The sequence below is a fragment of the Rhinolophus sinicus genome, chromosome 6 (genome assembly GCF_057876585.1).
Source record: "Rhinolophus sinicus isolate RSI-liver-muscle chromosome 6, RSI-T2T, whole genome shotgun sequence".
Taxonomy (NCBI): domain Eukaryota; kingdom Metazoa; phylum Chordata; class Mammalia; order Chiroptera; family Rhinolophidae; genus Rhinolophus; species Rhinolophus sinicus.
In genome coordinates, this window is record NC_142506.1 from 68,357,461 (window position 1) to 68,383,633 (window position 26,173).

The window sequence follows — 26,173 nt, forward strand, 5'->3', positions numbered from 1 at the left end:
GGGGCAGGTATTATTTCCTGCCATTCGCTACGTGGCTTACTTTTAATTCTCACAATACTTACAAAATCACCTCTCTGGGCTTTGGTTTACACAAGAAGTATAATTTACAGCAAAATGGGTCCAATGATACTTACAAGGTAAACAGCATCTCATGCCAAAACTGAAGCCCAGTGGTTAAGCAACTTGACCAAGTTTGCACAACCAGGAGGTAAATAAAACGGGTGAGGTTTGAGCCCAGAGCTGCGTGTTTTCAAAAACTATATGCTTTCTGTCAAACCACGCTGCTGCTCACAAAAGATGTAAATCTTTCTGGAGAGCTGTATCTGCAATCAAACTTACGTGTATGATTTTCCAGAGCCGGTCTGGCCGTAAGCAAACAGACAGGTATTGTAGCCATCGAAGGCTCGTGCCAGGAGCGGTGCCGCCAGGGTCTCGTAGACCCGGCTCTGGCTGGCGTGGTGGGGATGACACTCATCAAACGACCAGAACAAAACATCATAAACGAAACTGTAAACATGTTTCATGTCAGGATGTCTCACTATTATTTCTTCCCCATCCATGAAGACCACTTGGGATGTGTTCTCCACCTTCTCTCTTTAAAAAGAAGCACAAAGAAAAATACCAAGTTGCTGTCATTATTTTATGTATTATTCACATAGAATACAAAACTATTAAACATAACATTTCATGGCAAGACAGTTGTTCTCTAGATTGGTGGAAAATGCAGACTGTCAAATATAATTAGAGTGGGTTCCCAAAATATATTTCCTGCAGCTCCAGACTTCCTGTCCAGAAAACCAACGTGGCTTTTACAGGGTTTGCTGTCTTTTTCCTTTCTCCCTTGAGTTCTCCCCTTTCCCGTCCTACCTACTGTAACCTACCAATATTCTTCAGTTCACATCTGGAAACTTACTTATAATAGAGTATAAAGAAATTGTGCAGGTACAAGTCTATATAAAGCTGGCGTGATACACACATATAATTTCAACAGTCATTAAATGTGTGAGTCCTAAGCCTCTCTGGCTCCTAGTCATTGCTCTCATTAACCTACAGGCCTCCCCCTCCTTCAGATTTTCTTCCTTAGAGTCTGGATCTTCGTGTCCACCCTTCTTCCAACTCAGACCTCAGTGGAAATCTCTTACTCCCTCTAGATCTGCAGGAAAACATTATCAGCCCTTGTCTGGCCCAATACCCCTTTTTGCCCCAACTCGACTTTAGATCAGAATTTAGCCTGGAAAGCACCTGCTGCGTCAATCTGACAAGTGCCCTCCACGCCTGCCCCGCTGACGGGGTATGTCTGCTGAGTCTGGGCTCGGGCACTTGGCCCCTTGCTACGTTCTTCACCCATCGTGGGTTTGGTTCCTATGGCCTGTTCTTCCCGCTGCTTCTCCTCCTGTCATGGCTCCTGAGGCTTTTGTTAGGTTTCCCCACTCTCTCCAATCAACGCACCCTCATTCTCCCTGTATCACTACCCCACACTTTCCCTAACAGGCTTTATTTCACTGTGACGTTTTTTCCCAGTTGTCCCTTAACATAGTTAAAAATAATCACATGCCACGGGCAGTTTCTCAGGTCCATCTTTTTCAACCCTGCCCATAAATCGTGACTGTCCCACCCACGGTCACTGTGGAGAGATTTTGACCTTCAAAACCAAATCTGATAAATTACTGCCTTTATAAGCACTGTTTATCGGAGATGATGGTGACGAGGGTCACCACTCTGGAAAGGGTTTGGGAGGCCCTCCTGGGGAATAAGCGACTGACCAGGGCTCTGTTCAAGGGGGAGGTCGGCGATCCCACCATGTATCGCAGATCTGAAATCACACTGCAGTAGAAACTTAAGTCAGTCAGACTTTTTAAAAGCCGTGTCTCTAGAGAAATTTACATTTGCAAAATATGGTGATTTCAATTATTTAATTTTACAGGCACTCATCAAAAGTAATCAACGCACTACAACCAAACCTAAAAGTTCTCCCTATAAAAATAGCACCGACTAGTTTGAAGATGCGTGAATACGCTGACTTTCCAAGGCAGAGATGAATTAGGCATGTGCGTGTCAGAGGGTAAGAGGTGGGACGTACCTCTTGCTGAAAGGCCTCACACGTACGGCCACTGTCACCTGGCTGTTCTCTACTTTGTCGGGTTCTCTCTCTGTGGAGGCAGCTTCTTCCTCGGGAGGGAGGGTAAGTTCTTGCGAGCGTTCCCTTTGCGTTGTGAGAAGAGAACTGTCGGGCCTTTGTTTAACTTGAAAGCTGGGTACCCTGTTTTTCAGTATGGACGTAGCTGGGCTTGTAAGCTGAGGCACACGCTTTGGGGTCAATTTGTGCCCCACAACACATTTCGTAGGTGTTCTTTTTTCTAAGCTTCCAAATGTATTTGAGTTTTTCGCACTATCCTTCCCAGTACTTCGATGATGTACGTTTCCTGTTCCCGACACTGGGACACCCAGCGTGCCCTGAGTGGGTTTCGCTGCGAGGCGTCCTGACCTAACCACGGCTGTCTGACTCTGGGGACCAACGGGCGCTCTGTGACTGAAGGACTTAAGTGCCACGTTCTCACCTGCCCCACCGAGAGCAGAAAATGTTTCTTTGTATTTTTCATCAGCCCTCATTTCAATGTCTTTCAGGTTTTCAGCTAAGGGTACAGACAGTGCAACGAAAGAGTTTTTATCCTTATTTACAATTTTTACATTTGTACTGGTATCCTGTGAAGCACAATTACTTTCTGCTTCACCTCCTACATTCTGTGCTATTTTCCACTTGTCCACAGAATCTGTCCCAGCTGTTTTCCACTTGTCCACAGAATCTGTTCTAGTACGACGCTGTAATGTTAGACGTGTTTCTCTCATTTTTTCAGCTGAGTCTCCCAACTCGCTACCAAGCAACAATGAGTCTTTGTTCCTTGTAACTCTTCTCTGAAGGGCCCATGCACCTCCAGGGTGGGGGGAAGCTGGGGTAGCTCCTGGTTTTTCACAGGCAGAAATAACGTAAGTGCTGTTGATGTCTCTGACGTGACCTGCCGCGCTCAGCAGTGGAGCGTCGTTTTCACCTTCCGACATCTCCGACTTCAGTTTCAGCCTCAGGCTGCTCCGGTGGCTGAGGGCGTCCAGGGACAAACTCTTTGGGGAAGAAGGAACCCCGAGCCCATCACTGTGATTTCTCCCGTGTGCCGTGTGTACTGACATGGTGGCAACACGTTCTTCTTCCAAAGGATGTGGTTGAAGAACCTAAGCTCTTCGTTGGACGTTCATTTGACGTCCAGCCGATCAGTTTCCAAAAAGATCTGCAACTGCAAAAAAAAAAAAAAAAAAAATTAGATTGCACAGACTACAAACAGGCTTTAAGAATTTGAGAAGCTTCCAGTGGGAAAGCAGCTTCCCAGAGGAATACAGTGCAATAAACTATAATCTCCGGCTCAGATACTGTTCCCAAGTAGCTTCGGACAAATCACTGCCTCCAAGAGCTTACAATCATCAGTCAACAAACATTGACTGAGTCCCCATTGTGTAACGGCTATGGATTTCAAAGCCAAGACCCCTGTTCTTATTTCCTGCATCTAGAAGGAATACACAGACAACCCTTATAGCAGGTCAAATGTGCCAAGTGACTTAAAAGATGTGAAAAGTACAGGTCAGCAAAGGTTTTGTTCCCCCCGCTCGGGGAGTAGGGAGGGAGACTGAAGGAAACCCTAGCACCTAAGTCAAAGACTGGAGCAAAGCATTTTTATAATGTAGGTGGAGTGTGTGTTAAATACAGCACTGTCTCCTGGGATACCAACAGAAGTATTTCCAGCCACAGAGACTGAATCTGTCAAAATCCTCACAAGCATACATCAGTCAATATGGAAAACAGAACAGTGGTCTGCAGAGTGGAAATATTCAACATGCACGCCAACTTTCAAAAAAGGAAATGCCCAGGAGGGCAGTAACCATAGGAACACGGCTTCAATTTCCCACACAAGTCATGTGATGCTCAAGGTGATGCAACACAGGCATCTGCCTTCTATGGACCAAGAAATGCCGATGTTCCAGCTGGTTCAGAAAAGGAAGAGGCACTTGAGAGCTGACTGCCAACCGTTCACTGGATGCTGGAATGTGCCAAAGGATTTCAGGTGAGTCTGTTTTGTGGACTACAGTAGAAGCCTTTGACTGTGTGAATCATGAAAATGCTGTGGGCTGCTCTGAAAGAGATGGGGGTGCCTGAGCACTTCATTGATACGACACGTAACCTGTACTGTGGGCAGGAAGCCACTGTCAGGACAGAATATGGAGAGACAGACAGCATGGTCTCCTACAGGCAAAGGTGCCAGACAAGGGTACTTTTTTTTTTCATATGAGATAGGCACCCCATCATTTCTTTTTTTTTTTTTTTTTAATTAGTTTCAGGTGCACAAAACAATGTAACAGTTAGACATTTATCATTTATATCCTTCACACAGTGACAATCCCCTCCCTCCGAGGGTGCGTTTTTATATCCCTATTTGTTCAATCTATACGTAGAACACAGCACACAAAAAAACTGGGCTAGACTCAGAGGAAGGAGGAGTAAAACTTGGTGGAAGAAGTAGCAGTAATTTACGATGTGCAGATGACACCATCTAACTGGAGAAAGTAGCAAAGACGTGAAATGACCTCTGATGACAGTGAAAGAAGAAAGTGCCAAGGCAGGACTGCATTTGAAGATCAAGGAGACAAACATCATGGCTACAGAGAAATGCACAACTTTAACACAATGAAGACGTCGACATTGGTTAGAATTTGCTTGCCTTGCTGAGTTATCAGTTCAAATGGAGACTGCAGCCAAGAAGTCAAGAGAAGGCCGAGACTTGGGAGGACAGCGATGGAAGAACTAGGAAAAGTCACCAAGCGCACAGACGTGTCATTAGGGACCAAGGCTGAGACCATCACACCCTCGTGTTCCCTCTCACTACGTACGGACGCAAAGGTTGGACGGGGAAGAAGGTGGATGGGAGAGAAATTGGGTCATTTGCACTATGGTGTTGGGAGGAGCTCTGTGGACCACATCACACCCGTGGAAGCAGACCCCAATCTGGTGAGTAATAAACCTTTATTTTTTTTCAAAATTTCCTGATGGTTATTGCTGACGGGCTTCTTGCAATCAAAATAAGAACCACGGGGGCTGGTCCAGCCACAACACTGGTTATTAGCAGGCTGAGACCAGTGTAAAAACAACAGGCGTGTATCTAAGTCCATGTCAACAGTCTCTATCCAGCGTTAACGCTCACAAGAGCACAGCAGTGACAGCTGCGCGCCTGGCTTCCCGCCAGCTGTGCATCACACGGCCACGTTGATGTAAACAGTCCTCAAATTTGCCTGTGTCTCATTTGTAAAGTGACACTTGCTGAAACCATTCCATGGAGCATCGTTACGCAGAAACAAAACAACAGAAGTGAATGTATGTGTTAGGCCTTTTCAAGTCCTAACTAAAGAACAATGCTGGATACAAGCCTCTTCCGGTCCAGCTTTTCACCCACAGCACAGACCTGCCTATGGAGATACATTTAACGGCAAGAAATTGCACCGCAACTAGAAGCTCTTCGCTGCTACTCACACGGACGGAGGCGGTGTTCGGGGCGTTGGGCTGTTTCTCCATCAGCCGAGAACGAACACCAGGGAAACGAGCCACCGCCCGGCGACACTGCTCTCGGCGGGTCACTGAGGAGCGGGACGGAGCCTGGACCTGCTCCAGCCGCGGCCCGGCGAGCGCAGGCCCCGGGTCCGGCGCCAGGTCCCCACAGGGCCGCTGCCGGCGCCTTGCTTTCTCCGGGACCCCTTCGCCGCGACGCGGACTCCGGAGCTCGCGGAGGCCCGGAGCTGAGCCCACCGCCCGCACGCCCCGCACAGCACCGACGGACGCGGGACCCGCACGGCGGACACGCCCCTGAGACCCGGCCCGCACCGCTCACCGCCGGCTGCCCCGGTGCCCACAATTTGAATGGGCGCCCCGCCTTCTGATTGGCTGTTGGCCGTGGCGTCCGGCGCCGCCTTCTGATTGGCTGTTGGCCGTGGCGTCCGACACCGCCTTCTGATTGGCTGTTGGACGGCGCGTCGGGCGCCGCCTTCTGATTGGCTGTTGGACGGCGCGTCGGGCGCCATACTTTCGCTTCCTTTCGCCGCCGGAAGCGCCGCTGGTTGGGTCGCGGAGAATCTGAGCCTCAGACCCGACTGGCGCTTGGGTCTGGGGCTCTGGGTCGTCGGTGGGAACCTGCTCACGTGGGTTTTAAATGAGAAGAGGGACGATGACGCGCCTGTCCGTCCTCAGTGGGGGAGAAGCGTAGTCTGTCCGCCTTCGCGTTGTAAAAATGGCTGTTTGCCCCCAACTTAATCCTAAGTAGTACTTTTCTAGTATTTCCGATGTAACGCGCGGAGGTAGGAAGTGCACTGACGTCGTCCTTGGATTTTTTTCACTTCATGCTGAAAATCCCGAACTGGAAAAACTCAATGCCCAACCCTGAGCGAAAGCTTTACAATGAGGGGAATGAATTCAATTGCAACGGCTACGTGTCCTTTAAAGTTAGAATCATGAGCTAAATAGGACCAGGTAATGCGGGGCCTCGAGACCAAACCATAATCTGCGCCCCGAAAATGTGAGCCCAAGACGCAGCAGGACGTCCTGCCTCCTCCTCGGTCGCCAGCCCCGGGCCCAGGATGTCACGGACCTTCGTGGGACACTAGCCACCGTCCCACGTCTCCTCTTTGTCTGTCGGAAGCTCCCAACTTAACTCCAACCACGGGAATAATACTCCACAGAAACGAGGGCCACCCGTGAGCCACCGCCGGGTGACACGAGAGGGATTGTGATCTTACATTTATGACACGGAGATGGCGCTTCTCTCTTCAAATCCTGTGCCCAGCCGACCAGCAGGGAAAGCACTTCGCCTCTGATGCCTCAGGTTCTTCATCAGGATCATGTCACCTACCCTGCAGAGTTGTGACGATGACGAAATTAGATAATGTATGCAAAGTGCTTAGCACAGAGCCTGGCGCGGGATTAAGGCTCAAACGTAAACTACTAAATCGCAAAGCCTCAGAGAATTCTGCAAAACACTGAAAAGCGCTATTCAAGGCTAGTGCTGAGGAAGTAGGGTCTGGCATTTTATGGGCTCTCATCATGATAATGACACATTTTATGGAGGATGGGGATTATGATTTAATCCCTAGAAATAACCGCAAAATGAAATAGTGAGTCTTTTTGCAATGGACTTACCGCACTGTATTAAAAATCAGGAGAGAGCAATGAGAAACTGTTGGGGGAGCAGGACACGCATCTCCATTTTGCTCCAATTTGATTTTTTTTTTTTTAACTTCAGATCGTGTGCATTTTTTGAAAGAGAGCAAGAAAAAGGAATCTAGAAAATGCACGTTCCGCCAGCCCAAGGTTTGTAGGGTACGCAGCCTGAATGACCCTCAGCTCATGTCAAGGCCAAGACTCGGGCTAACATTGCCAGCCAGCACTCCGCAGCAGCTGGCAGCATCAGAGCTCTGTCCGTGTGGCACTGAGGCAGAGGGAGTGTTTTGTCGAGTGCCAACACAGCAGCTGTTCAAAATGCCCTACATTTTCAAATTTGACTCGTTAAAGTACTAACTAGTTCCTCTGAGGACATCAGGTCATCAAACCTGCTTGTCACTCAATCAGTTTACCTCTCTGAGCCCTGGCTTCCTTACCTGTAAAATGAGGAGATAACATGCCAATGGTTTGGTAGAAAAATCAAATTAGATCATACATGTGAAATGATTTGAAAAATACGACTCATCACTGTAATTGAGAAAATGTTTTAACTATATACAGTTAATGGCCAGATAGTCTGAGAATGACAATAGATAATGTCTGAAAACGCAAGCACATTGCATGAACCGTAAGACTCCATCAATGTGAACCAAGCACGTCTTCAGTCAACTGAGACAACCCCATCGAAGATTTTTGTTTTCTTGGTTTCCAATCTCATTCACCTCCAGCTGCAAACTCGCCTCTATTGAGGCCTTTGCTGAGCTCTGGTCTCGGAGGAATACGTGTCCCTCTTAGGGCCAGTGCCACACCCATATCCTGGATTTGGCTTCTCCATCTTCCCGGGGACCTCCTACATCAAAGCACCCGTCTTCCCTCCACCTTCACCGTCTCTCATCTGAAAAACATACTGATGCCCCACCCTACCCTTTGTGTCCCCCCCCTCGCTCCTGTTTTCTCTGTCCACCCCTCTTCAGGCTCCCTCAGCGGGCTCAGCAGGTGCGGGGCTGAGAGGCCCAGTGCATTATGTAGAGGCCACCTCCACCAGGGTTGTGAGCCTGGGCAGCTGAAAGTGGTGGAAGCCAGAGGGAACACCGACATATCTCAAGAACATGCTGAGAAGTGAAGGCTATCAACAAAACCAAGGGGGAAGCAAGGGCCAATAAGACCCAAATAATCAGGTTTCCAGTAAACACAGTAATGGCGCTAAAGGAGGCAACCCGAGGTGCACATAGGGTAAGAGCGTCAGGACTCTCCCCATGAACCCAGCTGAGAGGACCACAGCTCTTTCCTACGAGCCTAACCTCAAGGGAAGTGACTGGGTCGGCATGAGAGGGACAAGCACAGGACACTCCTCTCGTCTTCGACTTTCTCTACTCCTTCCCCTTCCCTTCACTTCTCAGTTCACCGCCAGCTCACTTCTACCCCCACCATCCACCATTATCAAAATAGTAAAAGGCAAGAAAGGTGGCAATTCCAGCCCATGAACTCCCATGTGAAATAGTGTTCTGCTCTCCCAAGCAGTGCAGACACACCCTCGCCAAAGTCACGGTAACCTCACTGGCAGCTCTAACAAAAGCCAACCTGCAGACCTCGCATGACTTCACCTGTCTGCGGCATTTAGCATGACAGGTCAACACTCCATTTTAAACCACTCGTCTATTGTTTTCAGAACTCCCTCTCTCCTCAGTTCCAGGCTCCTACACCTCCTTCTCAGTCTCTTCCAGTGAAATGGGGGAGCTAGAGAACAAAAGGGAAGAACTGGTTTGGGGGGTAGAAATCAGTGTATTTTCTGGGAAAACTGTGTTTGAAGTGCCAATGTAGATGTCCAATTGGATAAATGCATGTGATGGCTGGAGCTCTGGCAGCCATTCTGGACGATGAGGATAAAGGCCGCACACACCCTAAGGATAGAGGAATAGCAATTGGAAGGAGCCTGGATCCCTGAGGACAGGGAGCTCCTGTCATGTGGTCCCTGCTTACCTTCCCACTTCATCTCTTGCCACAGCCTTTCACCCCCAACCTCTTGTGCTTTCTTCTCAGCCATTTCAAGCCTCCAGTTCTCTGAATACACCTTTGTGTCTGTGTGTGCTCGTGTAGATGTGAGGGAGCAGATGCCCTAGGCCTGCTTCTCCTGGGGTGAATCGGAGCCTCCTCAAAGGTAAGACGGCACGAACCAGGCCAACAACACATGAACTCTTAACTTGAGCAAAACCTATCCCGAATAATGCAGTTATTCTGGAAATAAAAGCCAGTATTTTTAAAAAATCCACCAGAGGGCGACAACCTGAAAGAAAACAGGCAGAGTTCCGTGAAGCAAGCCCATTTGAAGCCTTCTAGATAAGGTTAAGGTTTACAGGAGGATTCACTCAGGCCAGCTCCTGGTCTCCAAGGGTACAAACTTATTACACTTTGATCAATTTCGTGATTTTTGAATAGTTAAAATGTGGGCCGTGTTTTTCCTGGTTTGTAGGTGTTTGCATTTGGATCCATAACAAAAATGTGCACGAGGACTATGGAAATTCATAATTTTAAAGTCCAGAGGACAAAGCAGAAATTGAGGAGAAGGGAGAGGTGACAAGAGCACAGCCCCTGGACTCCAGCTTGGCTCTGTCAGCGCTTAGTGGTGGGACCAGACACGTCTCCTACTGCACTTTCTTCACCTGTGAAACACCATGACTGGACTGAAGAATGACGGCTGGCACATATCGAGTCCCTTCTTTGTGAAACACATATACCTTAGTTCATTTAACCTCCAGACGTGGCTACTGCGCTCATGGTTATGGCTCTTGCACAAGTGACGGGAACTGAGTCTCCACGAAGATGAATAACTTGCTTGATATTACACGTCTATTAAGTGTCAGAGTCGAGTTCAGAACTCGGGCAGTTGGGCGTCGTAGCCTCTGCTCCCACACCCTATATACAGCGGTTTTTACAAAGATCCTTTCTGGTTCTCAAATTTCTGTGACTCTATGATAAGCGCTAGAGTTAAACATAAAGGAATTTTAAATTTGTCAGGTTTTGCCCTTTCTTTCTAAATTCTAATACGTGTTAGACCAGGAGTCTTGGAAGCATGCCCTATAATAGGCTTGTACCCTTTGATCTGGGCTGGTTGATGAGACCTTTATGAATGCATTTGTGGTCACTCAGTGACACAATGTAAATACACTTAGCAACACTGCCAGGAATTGAAAAAGAAACAATTACATTAAGCTAGCAATCCTGTTTCAATACAGGAAGAAAAGAGGTCAGGGATTAACAAATGTTCCAGAAGCTCTTTTCGTTTTGAATCACACTGGTTTCATTCCTGCAATGATTAGTAAGATTTAAAAACCATGGTCAGCCCCGACACCTACTGAGTAACCTAGTTTTTCATAAAGGAAGCGCTCAGGTTTACTTAGGATGAACAATTTTTCTTTAAAAGGCTAAGTGTGATGACCTTTGATGAGGTGTCTTGTTCCCACTGGACTTTGCCAACATGTACCAAGGTTATTTCTGACAACCTGTTGAAAATATTGCTGACTCCTCCAAGTAGAATTGTAGCCTGTTTTCCTAAAATGGAGAGTTTCTTTCTAGTCACTTACCTTTCAATCAGGATAATAAAAAGGGGTACTAGATGGTCTCAGTAAGAATGTCGAATGTGCATAACTCACTCCACTGTCCATATTTGCCCCCACATCGTAGATAACTTTGTCTTTTTTTGGGAAACATCAATACTAGCAGTGTCTGCAATATCTAGAATTGTCCAGAATGATACTCATTTGGTTGTTTTAGTTTGTGTGTTCTTATAAATCAGTTTTCTCATTTGGAAAAAAGCATTAAAAAAATGTGCCAAGTGATGGCTTCTCATATTTGTGTCTTTAAAAGGGCCGCTGCCAGTGGGGAGCCACTGGCTTGGCCAGAATCCACATCATCACCACGTGTCCAGAGGGGAGCAAAGGAAGCGCTTCCCGAGCCTGCGGCTTCGTGCAGAGCCCTACCCCGTCGACATGCCATCACCCATCTGCATGAGGTTTAATCACAACCTGTCCTCTGACTCACTCAGGGAAAAGAGACATCCACCATCACAGAGTTCTGCTTTTTTTTTTTTCTTCCTTAGCGACAACGGTCTGGGTCACAACAGAGAGTACAGTGTTGTATTTGGATTAACATTTTCTGTTTCCTCTGGCAAAGAAACATGAATAAATGATGAAAATGGTGTTTTCACAAGCGTTAGGTTTATCTGACTTTGTGGGTTTAATTGAATTCATGGGAAATTACGTCCAAAGAATAGTCTTGTTCATTCTTCCTTCGCCTCTCCCAGCTGCATTTCTTAAACATTATTAGTTGAATTTCTGTACCACAACCTTGTATTGGCCCTAGACATCCACTCCAATGGACGATGACTGAGCCTGAGCCATTTGAGATTCTATTCCTGAGAAAAGAAAATGAAACCAAACCTCTAATTGACCTGAAATTTAACAAGGGGATTGCAAGCTGCTACCCTAGAAATCCGCTCTGTTTGAAAGTCCATAGCAGGGCTCTCCAATATAATATAAGCTGCGTGAGTCTTTTAAATCTTCTAATAACCACATTAAGAAAAAGTCAAAAGAAAAGGGTAATTCATTTTAACAATGTATTTCATTTAACGCAACATATCAGAAACAGCATTTCAATCCAAAATCAACATAAAAATTATGACTGAGATGGTTTACATTCTTTTCCCAGATACTCGGTGTGCATTTCACACTTACAGGAGCGACATCATTCTAAGGCCACAGGACTGGATCAGGCAGGCCTGGGCGCTCGCTCCCTCTCTCGCTCACCGATCATAGGAATGAGAGAGCAGGGTCTTAGGATGTGGGTTCAAATTTTAGTCACTCACGAGAGAATTACATTCTGGCTGGACGACAAGGGACAGAAGTCTCCAGCTCCCTCTCCGGCCACACATTCCGTGGCCGCTGTCTTCATCTGCCTGCTGCTCTGCTGGCCCTGCTGCTGGTCGGTCTGTGGTTTGAGACCGTTTCTGATTTCACGAGCTCGTGGCCCATGCAGAGCTCTTAACGTGCCTGACGGTGCTCCCTTAATGCGAACTTTGAAATGACTGCATTTCCTTTTTCTTAGCTCACCTCCCCTGTTCTCTCCCTGTAATTTAGAAGCCTTATCGCAAAACTACACAACAGAGGAAAGTCCCAGATCAGCAAAGGTGTGAGGACAAAAGCATGAAAAGAACTGTGAGGACCCCCACCTGAAACAGCTGACACCTGAGCCAAAGTGTAAAGATGCTTTTTGTCCTCAGCTCAGGAAGAGGATGGAAAATGCCTTTTAAAAACAGTCTGGCACGTTCCTGAGCCCAGATCAACCTTTCCTGCTGTTTCTCTTGCTCCTGTTTTGAAAAACACAATGCTCACTTTCTGGGTAGCTACAAGCCCGGACCGTGCCCAGATTCTGAGCTGAGAGGACCTCACTGGCAGACAGAGACCATTACTTCCTCTGCTCACAAGGAAACCCGTTTGCAGCTGGCTGGGATTAGGATCGAGCTGGGCTCTCTCCTCAGTATTGTCAGCAATTCTACCTATTAAGTCTCCACTTAAATGTATTATGGATTCGACTTTAATGCAGGACCTTCCGGCTTTGTGAGGCTGAATTTCATTAGCCCCGTTTCTGCCTGTTTCCCTAAACGGTTTCAATCTTCGGTAATCTGGCCCATTCCTGGAATGTAGCAACCGATACTCCACCATCACAGGTTCATCTGTAAAGCTACCTTCGTACCTGAGGACATAATGAACTCAGTCCCTCCTTTGTGTTGAGGCACCACATGGGGTCATTAGAACCCCGGGGTCCCTAGGGTGCTGGCTGGGTGTCTGAATTTGGAGCGCCTGGCCCCACATTCCCTGCACTGTGCTCCCTCATTCCCCGCTCTGCACCCCGACACTGGGGGGGACAGAGGGACTGGTTTCACATTCATAGACAGAGTTCCCCCTTAATCCCAGTCTTCCTGGCCTGCTATAACCCTGGGCTCTGGCTGTGCTTCCATTCTGCTCCCATTTCCGGGGAGGGGAGAGGTTTTCATCGAGGCACGAAACAGGCAGTAGATGTGGGAGTTGGTCCCGCCTCACGTCCTCCCGCTCCCGCCTGGTGCCCCCCCTCCCCTGACCCCTGACTGTGCGAGCAGAGACTGCTGGCTTCACTGAGGGCTGGTCAGGTCTCCCCAGCCCGACTGGCCTCCGCCAGGCTGCCTGTGTGGCCCGGCTGCTCGAGGCTGCCGTCTCCTACCACCTGTTCCGTGTTTAATGACAATGGCTGCATCTGTTTAGTGATAGAACGGTAGAACTGGAATTCAAATCCAGGCCTTGGCGCCCTAGCTGTGCTCAGGATAACAACCAGCCTTTGAGGAAGGTGAGCAGACAACTGTTTGAATGTGAGAAAGAGAAGATGGGGAGGGAGAGATGGCAGCCGGAGGCCAGATAAGGCCACTGCATGGGTCAAGTGTGAGGTCACCCGGGACCTGGTTGACCCTGGGGGCACAAACAAGGCAATTAATGTGACAGACGTTCCGAGGACCAGCATGACATGGTGACCAGTTATATGATGGCCTGGGAAGAAGGTCACCGAACAGGTCGTAGGAGGCCCTGAGCCGAATCAGTTACAGCTCTTTGGTTGTTTCCTCATCTGTAACCCGAGGGGGTTGAACACAATAATCTCCGTTACCTCCCAGAGCGAGGGCTCCTCCTCTGATACGCGCAGCACTAGGCAGTGTCCTTGCTCCGGCTTGGTTCTTGGCTCACAGTCCGGGACCTGCCTGCGGGCCGCCCTGAGCACGAGCCAGAACTAGCCCTGGCCGCTGGCACAGTACGTGTTGGGAGAGAAGCGGTAAAGTTCACCACTCACGTATGAGCCGCACGGACTCAGGCAACCTAACTTCTCTGTGCCTCAGTTTTCTCATCTTTAAAATGGAGATAATAGTACCCACTGTACTGGGCTGTTAGGAGAATGACATAAAAATACTACATTTGCCTGGCACGTGGCATTCAGTATGTTATCATTTCAGACATCTAGGTGCCTAAAATCGCACCATTTACAATTTGTCCAAATAGCTCGTTTAATCGGTTCCTCAAGAAGAACATTTAAAAGGAAGCTGGAATGGAGGGTGTGGGGCATTGATGTGGAAGAGGAAAAGCAGGCCAGGAGGAAGGGGCCTGGGGCGTGGGCAGCGGCCACGCACAGCAGGCAGCAGCCTCCCCAGGCCGGGGAGGGGGGCGCAGAGCAGGGGCAAGGGGACCGCTCCCCAGGCTGTAAGGTGTGCGGAGGAAAGGTCATGGCTCTGGAGAGCCCGGGCCCTGCTGCCCGCCTTCCCTCCTTTCTTCTCCCAGGAGGACAGGCAGTGGGGGTGTAACCAGACCTGCTCTCCCACTGGCTGCAGAGACAACTAAGGGGAAAGGAAATAAAGGACCAATGCGGCCAGCACCTCCCGTCGCCGTGGCTCCTGCCTTCCACCATCACTCTCCACCAAAAACAAACAGAACAGGACACCTGAGCCCCTTCTGCGCTTGCCAATGACCCTCCGACAGGCCATGGACGTGGAGACTTTCCGTCTCTGGGGGAGCCGAGAGGGGAAAAAGCAGCGCTCCACCAGGCGGTCCCTCTGGCTGCAAATGTGTTTTGTTTCTAAGTAGAGGACATGGTCCCCGCTTTGAGAAGAAATGCGACTCCCAAGGCACATAGAAAGGAACCCGTCTGTCACTCTGTCTGCACCAAAACTCAGCTCGGGTCAGCAGCTCCCGGCAGAGGCCAGAGCCAGACTGTTTGCGTCTGAGTCCTGGCTCTGCCACTGACCTTGGGCACCTTCTGTAACCCGCTCCACACCTGTGAGATGCTGACTAAAAACACCACCTCCCTCATGGGGCGCCTGTGAGGATTAGATGAGGTAATCACCCCAGGAAGTGCTGGAGCCCTGTGGTCTCGTTCACCTCTGCTCAACCACGTAAAGGTCTGTGCTGCTTGGGTGTTCCTTAAAGAATCACTACATTTGCATCTCCAATAGTTCCTCTTCATTTGTCAGAGAAACAGCGCCTGTTAACTAGTGGGGAAGAATTCTATTATCTTGGATGTAATTGAATCACTCGCATCTCCAGTAGCGTTAGATGTGGGTAATACCCGCGTCTGTAGGAGGGACAGCCCCTGCACCTGCGGCAGCCTTTCCCCGCTCCATCTACCATCTAAGCGGCTGTGTTTGTTTCTCCTTCTGGGGTCCTTCGAGTCAGTAAGAAAAGCCACCAAAAAGAACATCAGTCATTCTCACCTGCTCACCTCACTGCCCCTGGTCTTCCCAGTATTTCTTCACCTTCTACCATCATCAACTGCAGCATCCACAAAAATGGTTACGTGATGGGTTTCATTTTACGTTACCGAAAGCTTAGAAACTGGTCACCTAAATACATGACGGACGACCATGTGCTCTTATTAATGATTTTATTGAAGTCACAGATCTGTGTTCACAATCACCCCCTTAGTTTTTAGTCTGCTTATCTCAAATGCAACAGTGTGATGGAACAGCGTTCCTCCATCATAGCATAAAATGTTACAGTGAGTAGTTACTTGCTCGTCAACCACAGAAAACACTATCTTCGTATTGATTTCTGAGGGGTCCGCGTCCTCTCCTCACATAGAAGCATGAGCACAAAGCCAAGCCTTGATGCCCCTGAGATCGTGAAACTTGTTCATTTTCCTCCTCAGTTACTGTCAAACAGCATCTGCCCTTCCTGTGGGCACCTGTACTCACCACCCACCTGGCCTGTGCTCAGTGCGCCAGGATGCGCCAGGAATACTAACCAGGGAGGGGACGCAGCGCTCTCCCCAAGGGGGTCAGGGTGGCCATGAGGCAGCAAAGGGCCAAATGACAGCGGTCCTGGCTTCCAGCTAGGCCGCTGCCACCTACGATGCCCGACGCCGGGAGCGCGGAACCGCTTCCACACCATTCCCCTCACCAGTTGTCACAAACCCCCAAAACTCCTAGTCACCTGGAGCTGTTTATGACGTGAAGCTGCCCAGCAGCTCGGGGAGCTGCTTATTGGTCCATCCTGGGTCGCTTGTGTAGAGACTGAAAAAATGAAGGCAGTTAAGTGAAACCCTCCAATGACTAGAATTTTCTCAAGATTTGAAAAGTTGATAACGAAAGCTCAAGCAAACCTCAGAGACACAGTCTCTGCTTTCAATGCTGTTGGTCTGAAAGTTTCAGATCCATAGAGAAGCTGGACTTTTTGTAACAGACCTCTGCGTAGGTCTAGAATATCGTGAGGGGTCTCCATGACAGCATGTAGACACAAGTCCTGTGCAGCAAACACGTGGTCTGGATTCCAGACCATTTAATAAATATTAAATTAACATCATTGATTTTAAACCTGTGCGGGAGTGACCTTTGTCTTCCCCGAGTCTTGGGGGACAGTGGGGTGCTCTCAGTGACACGCCCGTTCCTGGTCGCCAATCTCACCGCTGGTGCTGTGACCATGTTCCCGGAAGCTCTGATGCACAGTGAAGTCTTTGAGCAATGGTGCTCGGTACATTCTAGAATGCAGGGGAAGCCCCAGCATGTGGCTGAGGCTGGGGACAGTGGGAAAAAGGCTGTACAGTAGCAATCAGTGAAGGGGGGTGTGGGGACAGAGCCAGGAATGCAGTTTCCAGCTCTCAGCCTCACATGGAAAGGTGCTCACTCGGGTAGTAAATGGCCATCAACTGTGATTGGGTGGCCATCAGCTGTGGCTAGTTGGCCGTCAGCTGTAACCAGTGAGCCATTGGCCACTAATATAACTGCTGTGGCGACACTAGCAGAAAATGGGGGCTAGCAAGAAGATGGTGGCTGAGCTAGCAAGCGTGGATTGCAGTTAGCAAGTGAGGTTGGTTGGCAGAGATAAGTGGACGGCAGGTTGTGGCTAGTGTAGCTCCTGCTTCCTGTGTCTCCAACCCAGCCGCCAGCGAGACTATAGTGGTATGACTCCCCTATCTATGGCTCCGTGGGTATTCCTTTTTGGCCTCACCATGTCCTGCGTTCTTATGTGGGGAGCGGGAGCTGAGACCCTGCATGACACTCTGCATGACAGGGGGCCTCGGATACCAGCCAGGACACAGAGGTGACGCTGCCAACCTAGAACTGCTGGACTTTCCTGGGCAAGGCTGCATCAGACACGCTGCGAGTCACACTCGAGAAAGTGTCCTGCTCTGGGGGCAGCGGCGATCAGTGACAGGGGCTTGGCATGCGAATGGCCACTTCAGTGGCTCTAGTGTGAGTCAGACTGCGGTGGAATCCTGGGCTCCTGGGGCAGCACGAAAATGTGGACATTTTGCAAATAAACACACAGGGCTGCTGAATCAGCAGACAGGAGCTGAGGGAGAGAAGTGAGTCAGTGATGACACTGATTTTGAGCAGGACCTGGGGAGCGGCAGGGCCCCAGGCACTGAGAAGTCAGAAAGAGAGAATTAGACTTTTTATAAGGAAGTTGATGAGTCTGGCTCCAGACAGGCCGAATTCGAGCCAAAAGCTTCAGTGGGAATTGAAGCCACGTAACTAGGGCACACATGCAAGGGCAGGACTGAGGGCCGTGCTTCTAGAAACTACACTAGACTGCACACGTTTTTCCTACAGAGTATTTCCATCGTATCCCACAAGACCGCATAGTAAGGCGCTCCCCTGCCACCGTCACCGGGCTTCCATCACCACCAGCCTCGTCCCGGGGACAGTTCCCACAGCACATTGGCCTGAAGCAGGTCCCAGACCTGGAGAGGGGGACGCAAGTGTGAGGCAGAGGAAATGTAGATCTGGGACGATCTTTGCTGGAGAAGTTTCCAGTAAATGTTCTCATCTCACGGAGGAGCCACGCTAACGAGAGGTGGGAAGGAATGTCCCCTAAGGAAAAACAACAGCTGGGGAGCCATACCTGGAACCGAGTTATTCGCAAACAGCTCTGCCACGTTTCCATCTTTCTGAGATGAAATGAGAAAAATAAGGATGACACGCAAATTTTTTAGAAAGCTGCAATTCGAGTTTTAAAAGGACTGTTTGCAAACATTTTATACATTACTATTTGGAAACATATCTGAAAAGTAAACATTCATCTTACACTTACTTTGTCATTCTGTCAAACACCACCCCCCCACGTGCCGTCCATTACAAAAGGTGACTGGAACAGACTCTCATCCTAACAGCAGGACAAGAGAGCTGTGTTTACTTAATTATCATTGGTTGGTTTTCACACTGTGGCCTGGAGCCTCCGGGATCACACTAAGTGTGCCTGGTGACAACAAAAGAGCCCTATCTGTCCGGAGTCAGTTTACTTGTGGCTGCCAGGAAAGTCACCTTGAATGACATGTCACCTCCTGTACCATACCTGCCTCCATCATGGAACAAACGTTGTGTTGACTGCAGCCAGTAGAAAATGTAAGCAGGAGGTAAGAGGTGTTGGTGTGAATTCCGCAGAGGGGCCTCATCCGGATACCACGCAGCCTGCCAAAAGAAAATAGGATAGTTTCTTCAGAAAATAGGACAGTTCATGGACCCAACTGAGATTTATTCAAGTACATTCATCAGTGAGAGTCATAGGTTAAATATGTGGCAATGTTTTCTGTAAAGATGCTACGAAACCACATAAAACTTGGGCTTCTAACAGTGCACTGCTTGGCATTAGAAATATCGGTAGAATGGCACTGAACGCATCTGCCATTGTCACTGCCAAGTGGCACTGCATGCTGCAGAGGCTAAAGCCACCTGTAATTTTAGGCACGAAGGGGTTTGGTATGTAAAAGACGTTTGCTTCAATCTGGCAATGAAGCCATCAAAAGGTTAACTCAGTCCCTTGTCTTATAGTACAGTTACTGGAAGCATAAAACAAATGTCTGAGCATATATGACTGGTTGGTTGTATCAGCTACTTAAATTTTCAAACCGTATAATAATTTTTTTCAAAAACCCATTATTTAAAATGTTGTAATATGGCACACGGCTGTAAGCCTGCCATCACTCCTGTGGAAGAGCTAGCCCTGATTCAGAGAGGAGGTGCTGCCTTCTTGTTCTTTCTTTCATGTTCTTTCCTTCATGAAATGACAGACGGTAGCTTTTTGAAACTCACCTCTTTAATTGGGGAGGATACTAGCAGCAATGGGACGGGTTTTTACAAGTTGCAAGTTGTAGTCTGTAAAATACCGAGTGGTGAAGCACAGCCAGCCCTGCAGGGCGGGTGACCGGAACGAGCGGTGAGGGAAGGAAGTGGCGCTAAGGGAAGGATCTGGAGAAGGACAAGGCCGGCAGCGGTGATTTGGAGAAGCAGGGAGCTTGTGTGGGAGGAGAAGGCACTGGGCTGCCTTCTGGCTCACGGGGTCTTGACACATCATGACGTTTACTCTCATTATGAGCCCGAGTTAGGGCTCCCACCCCCCAACACTGTCTCCTCCACCGGCCGCCTCGAGGGAGTGGGTTTCAGAGGGAGGTCAACCAGGCCCAGTGCAATAAAAGGCTTCAGATGCCAGCAGGCAGGACGCGTGGTCAAGAGGTGAACAGAGGTGGCAGCACCGTGGTGGGCGGGGAAGGGAGGAGAGGGCAGCCTGCCCGCCGATGAGGCAGCGCAGTGAGCTGACATCACGGCCCGGCCTGACTGCCTTTTGCTTAAACACAGTCTCCTACAAATGCTGATTTGCGAAGCCATCTTACTTTCCTGTCCTTACTGCTTTTATTTCTACATGAGTCTAGCGAACAACTGCCCTTCCCCTCGTGAAGTGAGCGACGCTCTCTGGCACTTCTACCTGTTAAGCTCTGTGCCAATGTCCGTGCTACAGCACCTGGGACCTCAGAGCGGCCTCATCCCGGCCCCTTCAATGGCACACGCTCACCACTCAGCAGTTAGCAGACGGGAGGCCCGGGAGCAGCAAGTCTCGAGGCTTCACACACTCTTTGGGGACCCTCTGACCCCAGGCTTCCCTTTGGGTGGAGAACTCTGGAAGCAACTGCCTACACAGGGACTAGTTAGTTAGCTCAAGCCCCCCACGGCCCCTTGGGGAGAATGCTGAGGATACAAAGTTTGTTTAAGTGTCAACATTTACGTAACATACTAACTAAATCTTCTACGAAACTGACTATACTGGTGTTTAAAGCAATGAAAGCTTCCGGATGTATCAAAGCACAATGTATCGAATATGCTCAATTGAACCAGCAAAGTGACATGAACATGAAGCAGGAATTGCAAAGCCACATTCGCATAGCAGCCCATGTTAAGTACGCATTTGTTTACCGAGCTGAAGGGAAGACAACAGAATAGATAGTTCATACTTATCTTTCTAGAGTTGCACTGATCATGTCTTCCACTTTCTAGCATCACTTCCTTATTCCTAATGTTCATTTATTCGACACTAATCCAAGTGCCAACACGCTTGCAGGGCGATGGGGACAGCAAACGGAAGAACCGCCGTCCTGACTCAGACAACTTGTGGTGCAGGTTTCTGCTTCTGACAGCAGCTCCGAGGAACAGTTATTTGTTTTTAAAAAAAGGCTTTGTCCAGAGAGAAAAAAAAAACTATTTTATTTAGCAATTCATTTTCTGATGTTGTTTTTAATTTATGAGAATTTATGAGAAAAATAAATATGATATTGCTGTATAAATTTGATAGTCCATTAAAAAATGTTAAGGCTGTTTTAAATTTTATTTCACGTACATGTCCCGTTTATCAAACCAACTGTGAAAATATACAGAGATTTCACTGACAGTACACAGTGAAAACATATTCCAAGAGGTCTAGCAAATCACTTTTGAGAATTGCTTTTATCGTGTTTCCTAATAATGTCCATCAGATTGTGGCTTGTGACCAGAGCGCTGTGTGTCTGTTTGTCCCTCTGCTGTTCCTTCCTCTTCTGGTCATGGAGGTAAGGTGAATTCAGTAACTGCGGCGGGAGGATGGAGCCCGTAGGCTTCACCCTTTTTGCGACATCCCAGAAGAGTCGCTTCGAGTTGTTATTGATGAAGGTGATGGCTGTTCCGGTTCGACCTAATCTCCCCACTCGCCCAATCTGAAATGAAATGCAAACGGCATTTTCAAAACGTTCATATAAAATCTGAATGTCCCTTGAGCGAAAATGAAGCCTGGTATTTCAAGAGGCTTCCCTGAGATTAACATGCACTCAGACAGCGTTTTTTGCAGGGCACATCTCGATGGATTTGGGAGGTCGGTTTCGTGGGCTGCCACCAGCATGGTTTCAATGACACAGTCCAAGTAGAAAATAAGAAAGCAATCACATGTGATAGAAAGCATTGTTTGTGAAACTTGTGTTTCAGTGGTGTGTGTGTGTGTGTGTGTGAGAGAGAGAGAGAGAAATCAGGAATGAGAATGGCTGCTGAGGGGATGAGGATGGGGTTCCTTTTTCAGATCATGAAAATTTTCTAAAATTGATTGTAGTGATGGTTGTACAGCTCTATGAATATACGAACACCACTGAATGCACAATTTAAACAGGTGAGCTGTAGAGCATGTGAATTACATCTATTGAGACATTTATTCTGAGATATTTTCTACTGAGATTTAAAGCTGTTTAAAAAAAATAACTGCAAGTCTCCAAACTCTAAAAGACAACTGATGTTAACACATAGGAAATTGTTTCCCCAGAAGCTCCCACCCCCCAAATTAAAAAGCAGACACATGGGAGTAGTTATTATAATTCGAATATTCATATCCTTTGACCGAGAAAGGCTCCTACTAGGCACTTGTCCCACAAACAGCTCCCTAGGAGGATGTTCACGGCAGCGTTATTCAGTAAAAAACCCTGGAAACATCTAATTGTCCAGCAGTAAAGGATTTGTTAAGCAAATTACAGGACATCTGTACAATACACTGCCATGTGGCCGCAGAAGGAGAACCAGGCAGATTAAAGAAGTAAAAACATTTAAAGAGCTCAGAATGGCACCTGCCCATAGAGAAAGCACTCAATACATATCCACATTTACTAATTGGTAGCTACTGTGCGTGCTGATAAGGAAAGACAGCTAAGATATACCGTGTTTCCCCAAAAATAAGACCAGGTCTTATACCGTATTTACCCGAAAATAAGACCGGGCCTTATATTCGTTTTTGCTCCACAAGACGCATTAGGGCGTATTTTCAGGGGATGCCTTATTTTTCATGTACAACAATCTACATTTATTCAAATACAGTCATGTCATCTTCTTCTGGAACATCGTCATAATGCGTCCATCTGGCTGACAATCTTAACTGGGGCTTATTTTCAGGGTAGGTCTTATTTTCGGGGAAACACAGTATTTAATACAGAAAGCCAGGCAGGCAGCAGTGGGTATTCTGTGGTCCCAGTGGTGTAACAAGTGTAACAGGACACACACGTACGTGTGTACAGGCACACATGCATTTCTATTGTCTGGGGACCACTCAGAGGGCGACCTGACAGACTTACTTTTCATCTTCTATCTTTTGTTATTTGTATTATTTGTTATTGCGCGTATGTGTACTTCAATCATTGAAACAAACAGAAGCATCGAGATACAGAACTAAGAAAGCAGAAAGAGCTAGGGCCATTCTGAGTCAAGGTTAAGGGGTCCACATATGTCACCTGCCCCCGAACCCTCACTCGCTGCATAACACGTCAGGTGTTCTGTGTGTAACAGCAAACCCCAGGGTTGACCTGGGGACAGCAAGAAATGGTTAGGTAATTGTAATCAGCACACTCTACTCAAGAAGCACAGACGCTTCCTAAGTATTTTAATGCTTTAGAAAGAGTTCTATCCACAATTACTAAACGTGTGGAAGAAAATAAACTTTGGTTGTTTGAACAATCAATTCCGGTGGGACAGTGAATTCCCTGGTGTGCTACTAAGTGAGGGGATGGGGCGGGAGGGGAGGAGGGAAAGAGAAAGGGAGGGAAGGAGGGAGGACGCTGCTGTCATTGAGTGGGGGCAAAAATCAAAGTGACAACGCATCCAGGGTCCTAACAGCCCTTCGGTGGGCAATCCAGGTCAGCATGGCACTCGGGGGTGATTCGAAGAACATCAGAGAAAGGCTTTCCTTGAAGAGCCTGTAAGTGATGCCAGAGAAAGGAGACAGGTAGCAGCAGTGAGATAAGTGCTAAGAGGAGGCTCTATTTCTGCCAGAAAACAGAGCTGCTGTTATCGTTGGCAGCAGAGGGAAGAAACAAAACTATAAAAGGTGAAAGACGAGAACAAACAAGGATACGAAGAGCAGATGAAGACAAGATTCCTAAAAAAACAAACACTTTAACAGATCCATTTTATTTTGGCCCGATATATCTGCTTCAACAAAGCCCCTTTTTTTCCTGCTTATAAAAGCCATTTAATGAGCTCACTGAAGAAAATAAAAAATATAAAGGAAATAAAAAGAAACCAACGACTTAAAAACTTTTTTAAACTAACGTTTTAGGGTATTCTTTCCAATTATTTTTTAAATGCATTTTAGGCATACGTAGTTTTTAAAAATAAAATTTAGTTTATGTATGCATATTTTAAAAGCAAAAAAATGTCATTCGATGGCCATTACAGAACTTTTTTGCTTCTTCACTGCCCGTCCCACTGGCATCGCCTCGCCCTGGAGAACCCGGGTGGAGGTACGAAACGCTTTACCTGGTGTACGTACTCATCCATGCTCGAAGGCATGTCGAAATTCACCACCAGTTTGACGCTGATCAGGTCCAGGCCCCGACCCAGGACGCCCGTGCTCACCACCACCTCATACTCTCCACCAAGCAGCCCCTGGCCAAAAAAGCAACACAATTCATTACTCGAACGGAGCTTGTGGGGTCCTCTATAATCCAGACAGCTTTCATTTTTTTCAAGGCTCTCTGCAGTATTGTTGCTGCGGCATCTTTGCAGGAAGCAAAGTCTGAGGACACCTGAGCACTGTACGTAACGGAAGTCCCTCCCGAGCCTCATTCGATGCTTCCTACGAGTTTTCCCAGGCACACCTTTCCCACAGGTGAGGTATGCCCCCTCCAGCCCAAAGTGGCCTGCGTTCAGAAATGGTGGCCTCTGATGAGTCATCGCATCAGTACACGATCCCTAGGGACCAGGCTGACTGCTCCCCAGACACAGAAGCCTGGGCAAGTAGAGGGTTAAGCTCCCCGGCCACCGCGTGCATGCCTCAGGTTCTCAGTCGTGAAGAGGAAGGGCTGCATTAACACCAGCAGTACTACGTACAGTATGGTGTGTCTCGAAAATGAGGCAAAACAGACTTATAGGAAACAGACGGAAACGGTATCGCATGTCAAACCTGCAATATGTTTTTCCTTTCAATTTGAGACTTCTCAGAATGCATAGATATGCTTTTCAGGCCTGTGATTTTCTGAACTGCCTCACTCAGCAGGTCTGCTCCCAGTCTGCAGTCCACAAATACTAGCACGGGAGGCTGAAAAAGCTTCTTATCCTGAAACATTGAAAACACGAATTTAAAATCATGCCTAGGGCATAATTACAATGGGGAGTTTTTCTGAAAGCATTTAGCATAATACGGCTACCAACAGATTTGTCAACATCGTGAAGGAGGGACACAGGCATCTTTTGTTCGAAGGAGTGTTTTCTTTAAAACAGGCACAAACACAAGTCTACTGCCCTTTACATTTCCCTGTAACTTCATTACTATTGCAAAAATAATAAAAATTTAAAATTAAAAAAATCTTTCATAAGCCAATGCAAACCATACTATCTTAATACGCTATTATTGAGTAATATATCACCTACTTAACAGATTTCTTTTTAACTCAGTTGTTGTTCAAAAAAATTCTAGTTCTCAAAACAGGATAGCCAGAAAGAACTTCTCCATCTCAGCTTCTATATAAAACCACTACAGATTTTTGAACAAAAAAAAGAAACATCCTTTAGAAATAATCTTGATATTTAAATGTCTTCCTATATAAAGGAAAATGAAAACCGAGTCTGTATCTAAATAGCATGTTTTCACGAATAAACACTGATAGATTCTCAGAATTCTGAGGGAGGCAAAGCAACGTACCAGGGCCAAAGTCCCCAAAGCTGCGTCTAAACACCACTCTCTGCAGAACTGTGAAACATGCAAACACCATCTACGGCAGAGCAGTGACAGCGTACTACTCACATTTAAGATTTCAAACAGTTTTTTCTTTTTGGCGGGTTCTTCGACCCACAAAATAATCTGCCGCACGCTGGAGCAAGGCAGGTTCTTTCCTCCGGCCGTGATTCTCACAGGGTCCTGCAGAAGCCGGGCGGCCAGCTGCTCGATGCTGGCTGGGATTGTAGCTGAAACCAGCATGGTCTGACAGTCACTAGGAACGTTCTCCAAAACATCAAGCACCTGTTGCTGGAAGCCCATCTTTAGCATCGTGTCAGCCTGAAACGAGACACGTTTCAAGTCAGTGCTTGACAGGAAGACCCAGAGCCACCCAAGAAAAGACTGACAGAATAAAGAACATAAAAAACTAAAAACTCTTATACAGAGAAATACACCACAATGTCAAAAGACAAAAGTTCAACTGGGGAAAAGATACACTTACATAAAATGACATATGGTGTAACTATATGCTTACAATGATATACAACTTGGATAAAGCCAGAGGTAACCAGAGTTAGAGGTAAACACCGGCGGCCTTTAACAAAAAAAAAAAAAAAAAGACATCTTCCTCAAGCTTTTCCGGGAAGTGTTCTGTTTCTGTGTTGCAATGTCTTCACTGCTCATGCTGTCCTTAAAGGCTGGTGACCCAATTCCCATCTCTCCTGCCAAAACTTCACACCTGAGGGTCCCCAGGGCTGAACATCCACTCACCAGACCTTTACTGAGCAGCAGGCAGTGGTCGATGCTTCACGTTTATTGAGCATTTACTATGTGCCAGGCACCTTTGCAAGTGCAGCCCATGCCCTCATAACACTCCTGTGGGGTAGCACCACGATGGCCCTGGTTTTACAGAAGAGGAAACTGAGGCACATTA

At 47.7% G+C, this 26,173-nt stretch overlaps 2 protein-coding genes across 23 annotated transcripts in view; both read right to left on the reverse strand.

The window, feature by feature from the left end:
• Nucleotides 1-5,942, reverse strand: part of KIF14 (kinesin family member 14) — a 44,368-nt gene extending 38,426 nt beyond the window's left edge. For both annotated transcript variants that reach the window (XM_019750799.3, XM_088799185.1), the window contains exons 1-3: nt 5,570-5,942; nt 2,081-3,287; nt 340-594 (exon numbers count right to left, since the gene is read on the reverse strand). In XM_019750799.3, coding sequence (XP_019606358.3) covers nt 340-594; nt 2,081-3,183 — 1,358 coding nt within the window. In that variant the 5' untranslated portion in view covers nt 3,184-3,287; nt 5,570-5,942. The remainder of the gene's footprint in view (nt 1-339; nt 595-2,080; nt 3,288-5,569) is intronic.
• A 9,735-nt stretch (nt 5,943-15,677) lies between these two features.
• DDX59 (DEAD-box helicase 59) overlaps nt 15,678-26,173 on the reverse strand; it is a 44,803-nt gene continuing 34,307 nt past the window's right edge. For 6 of the 21 annotated variants that reach the window (XM_019750895.3, XM_019750893.3, XM_074317090.2 and 3 more), the window contains 4 exons: nt 25,327-25,578; nt 24,487-24,639; nt 23,841-23,969; nt 15,678-21,268 (listed from right to left, as the gene is read on the reverse strand). In XM_019750895.3, the coding sequence (XP_019606454.3) occupies nt 21,005-21,268; nt 23,841-23,969; nt 24,487-24,639; nt 25,327-25,578 (798 nt within the window). In that variant the 3' untranslated portion in view covers nt 15,678-21,004. The remainder of the gene's footprint in view (nt 21,269-23,840; nt 23,970-24,486; nt 24,640-25,326; nt 25,579-26,173) is intronic. The other 15 variants (XR_016021605.1, XR_016021602.1, XR_016021603.1 and 12 more) reach the window with 15 other exon arrangements.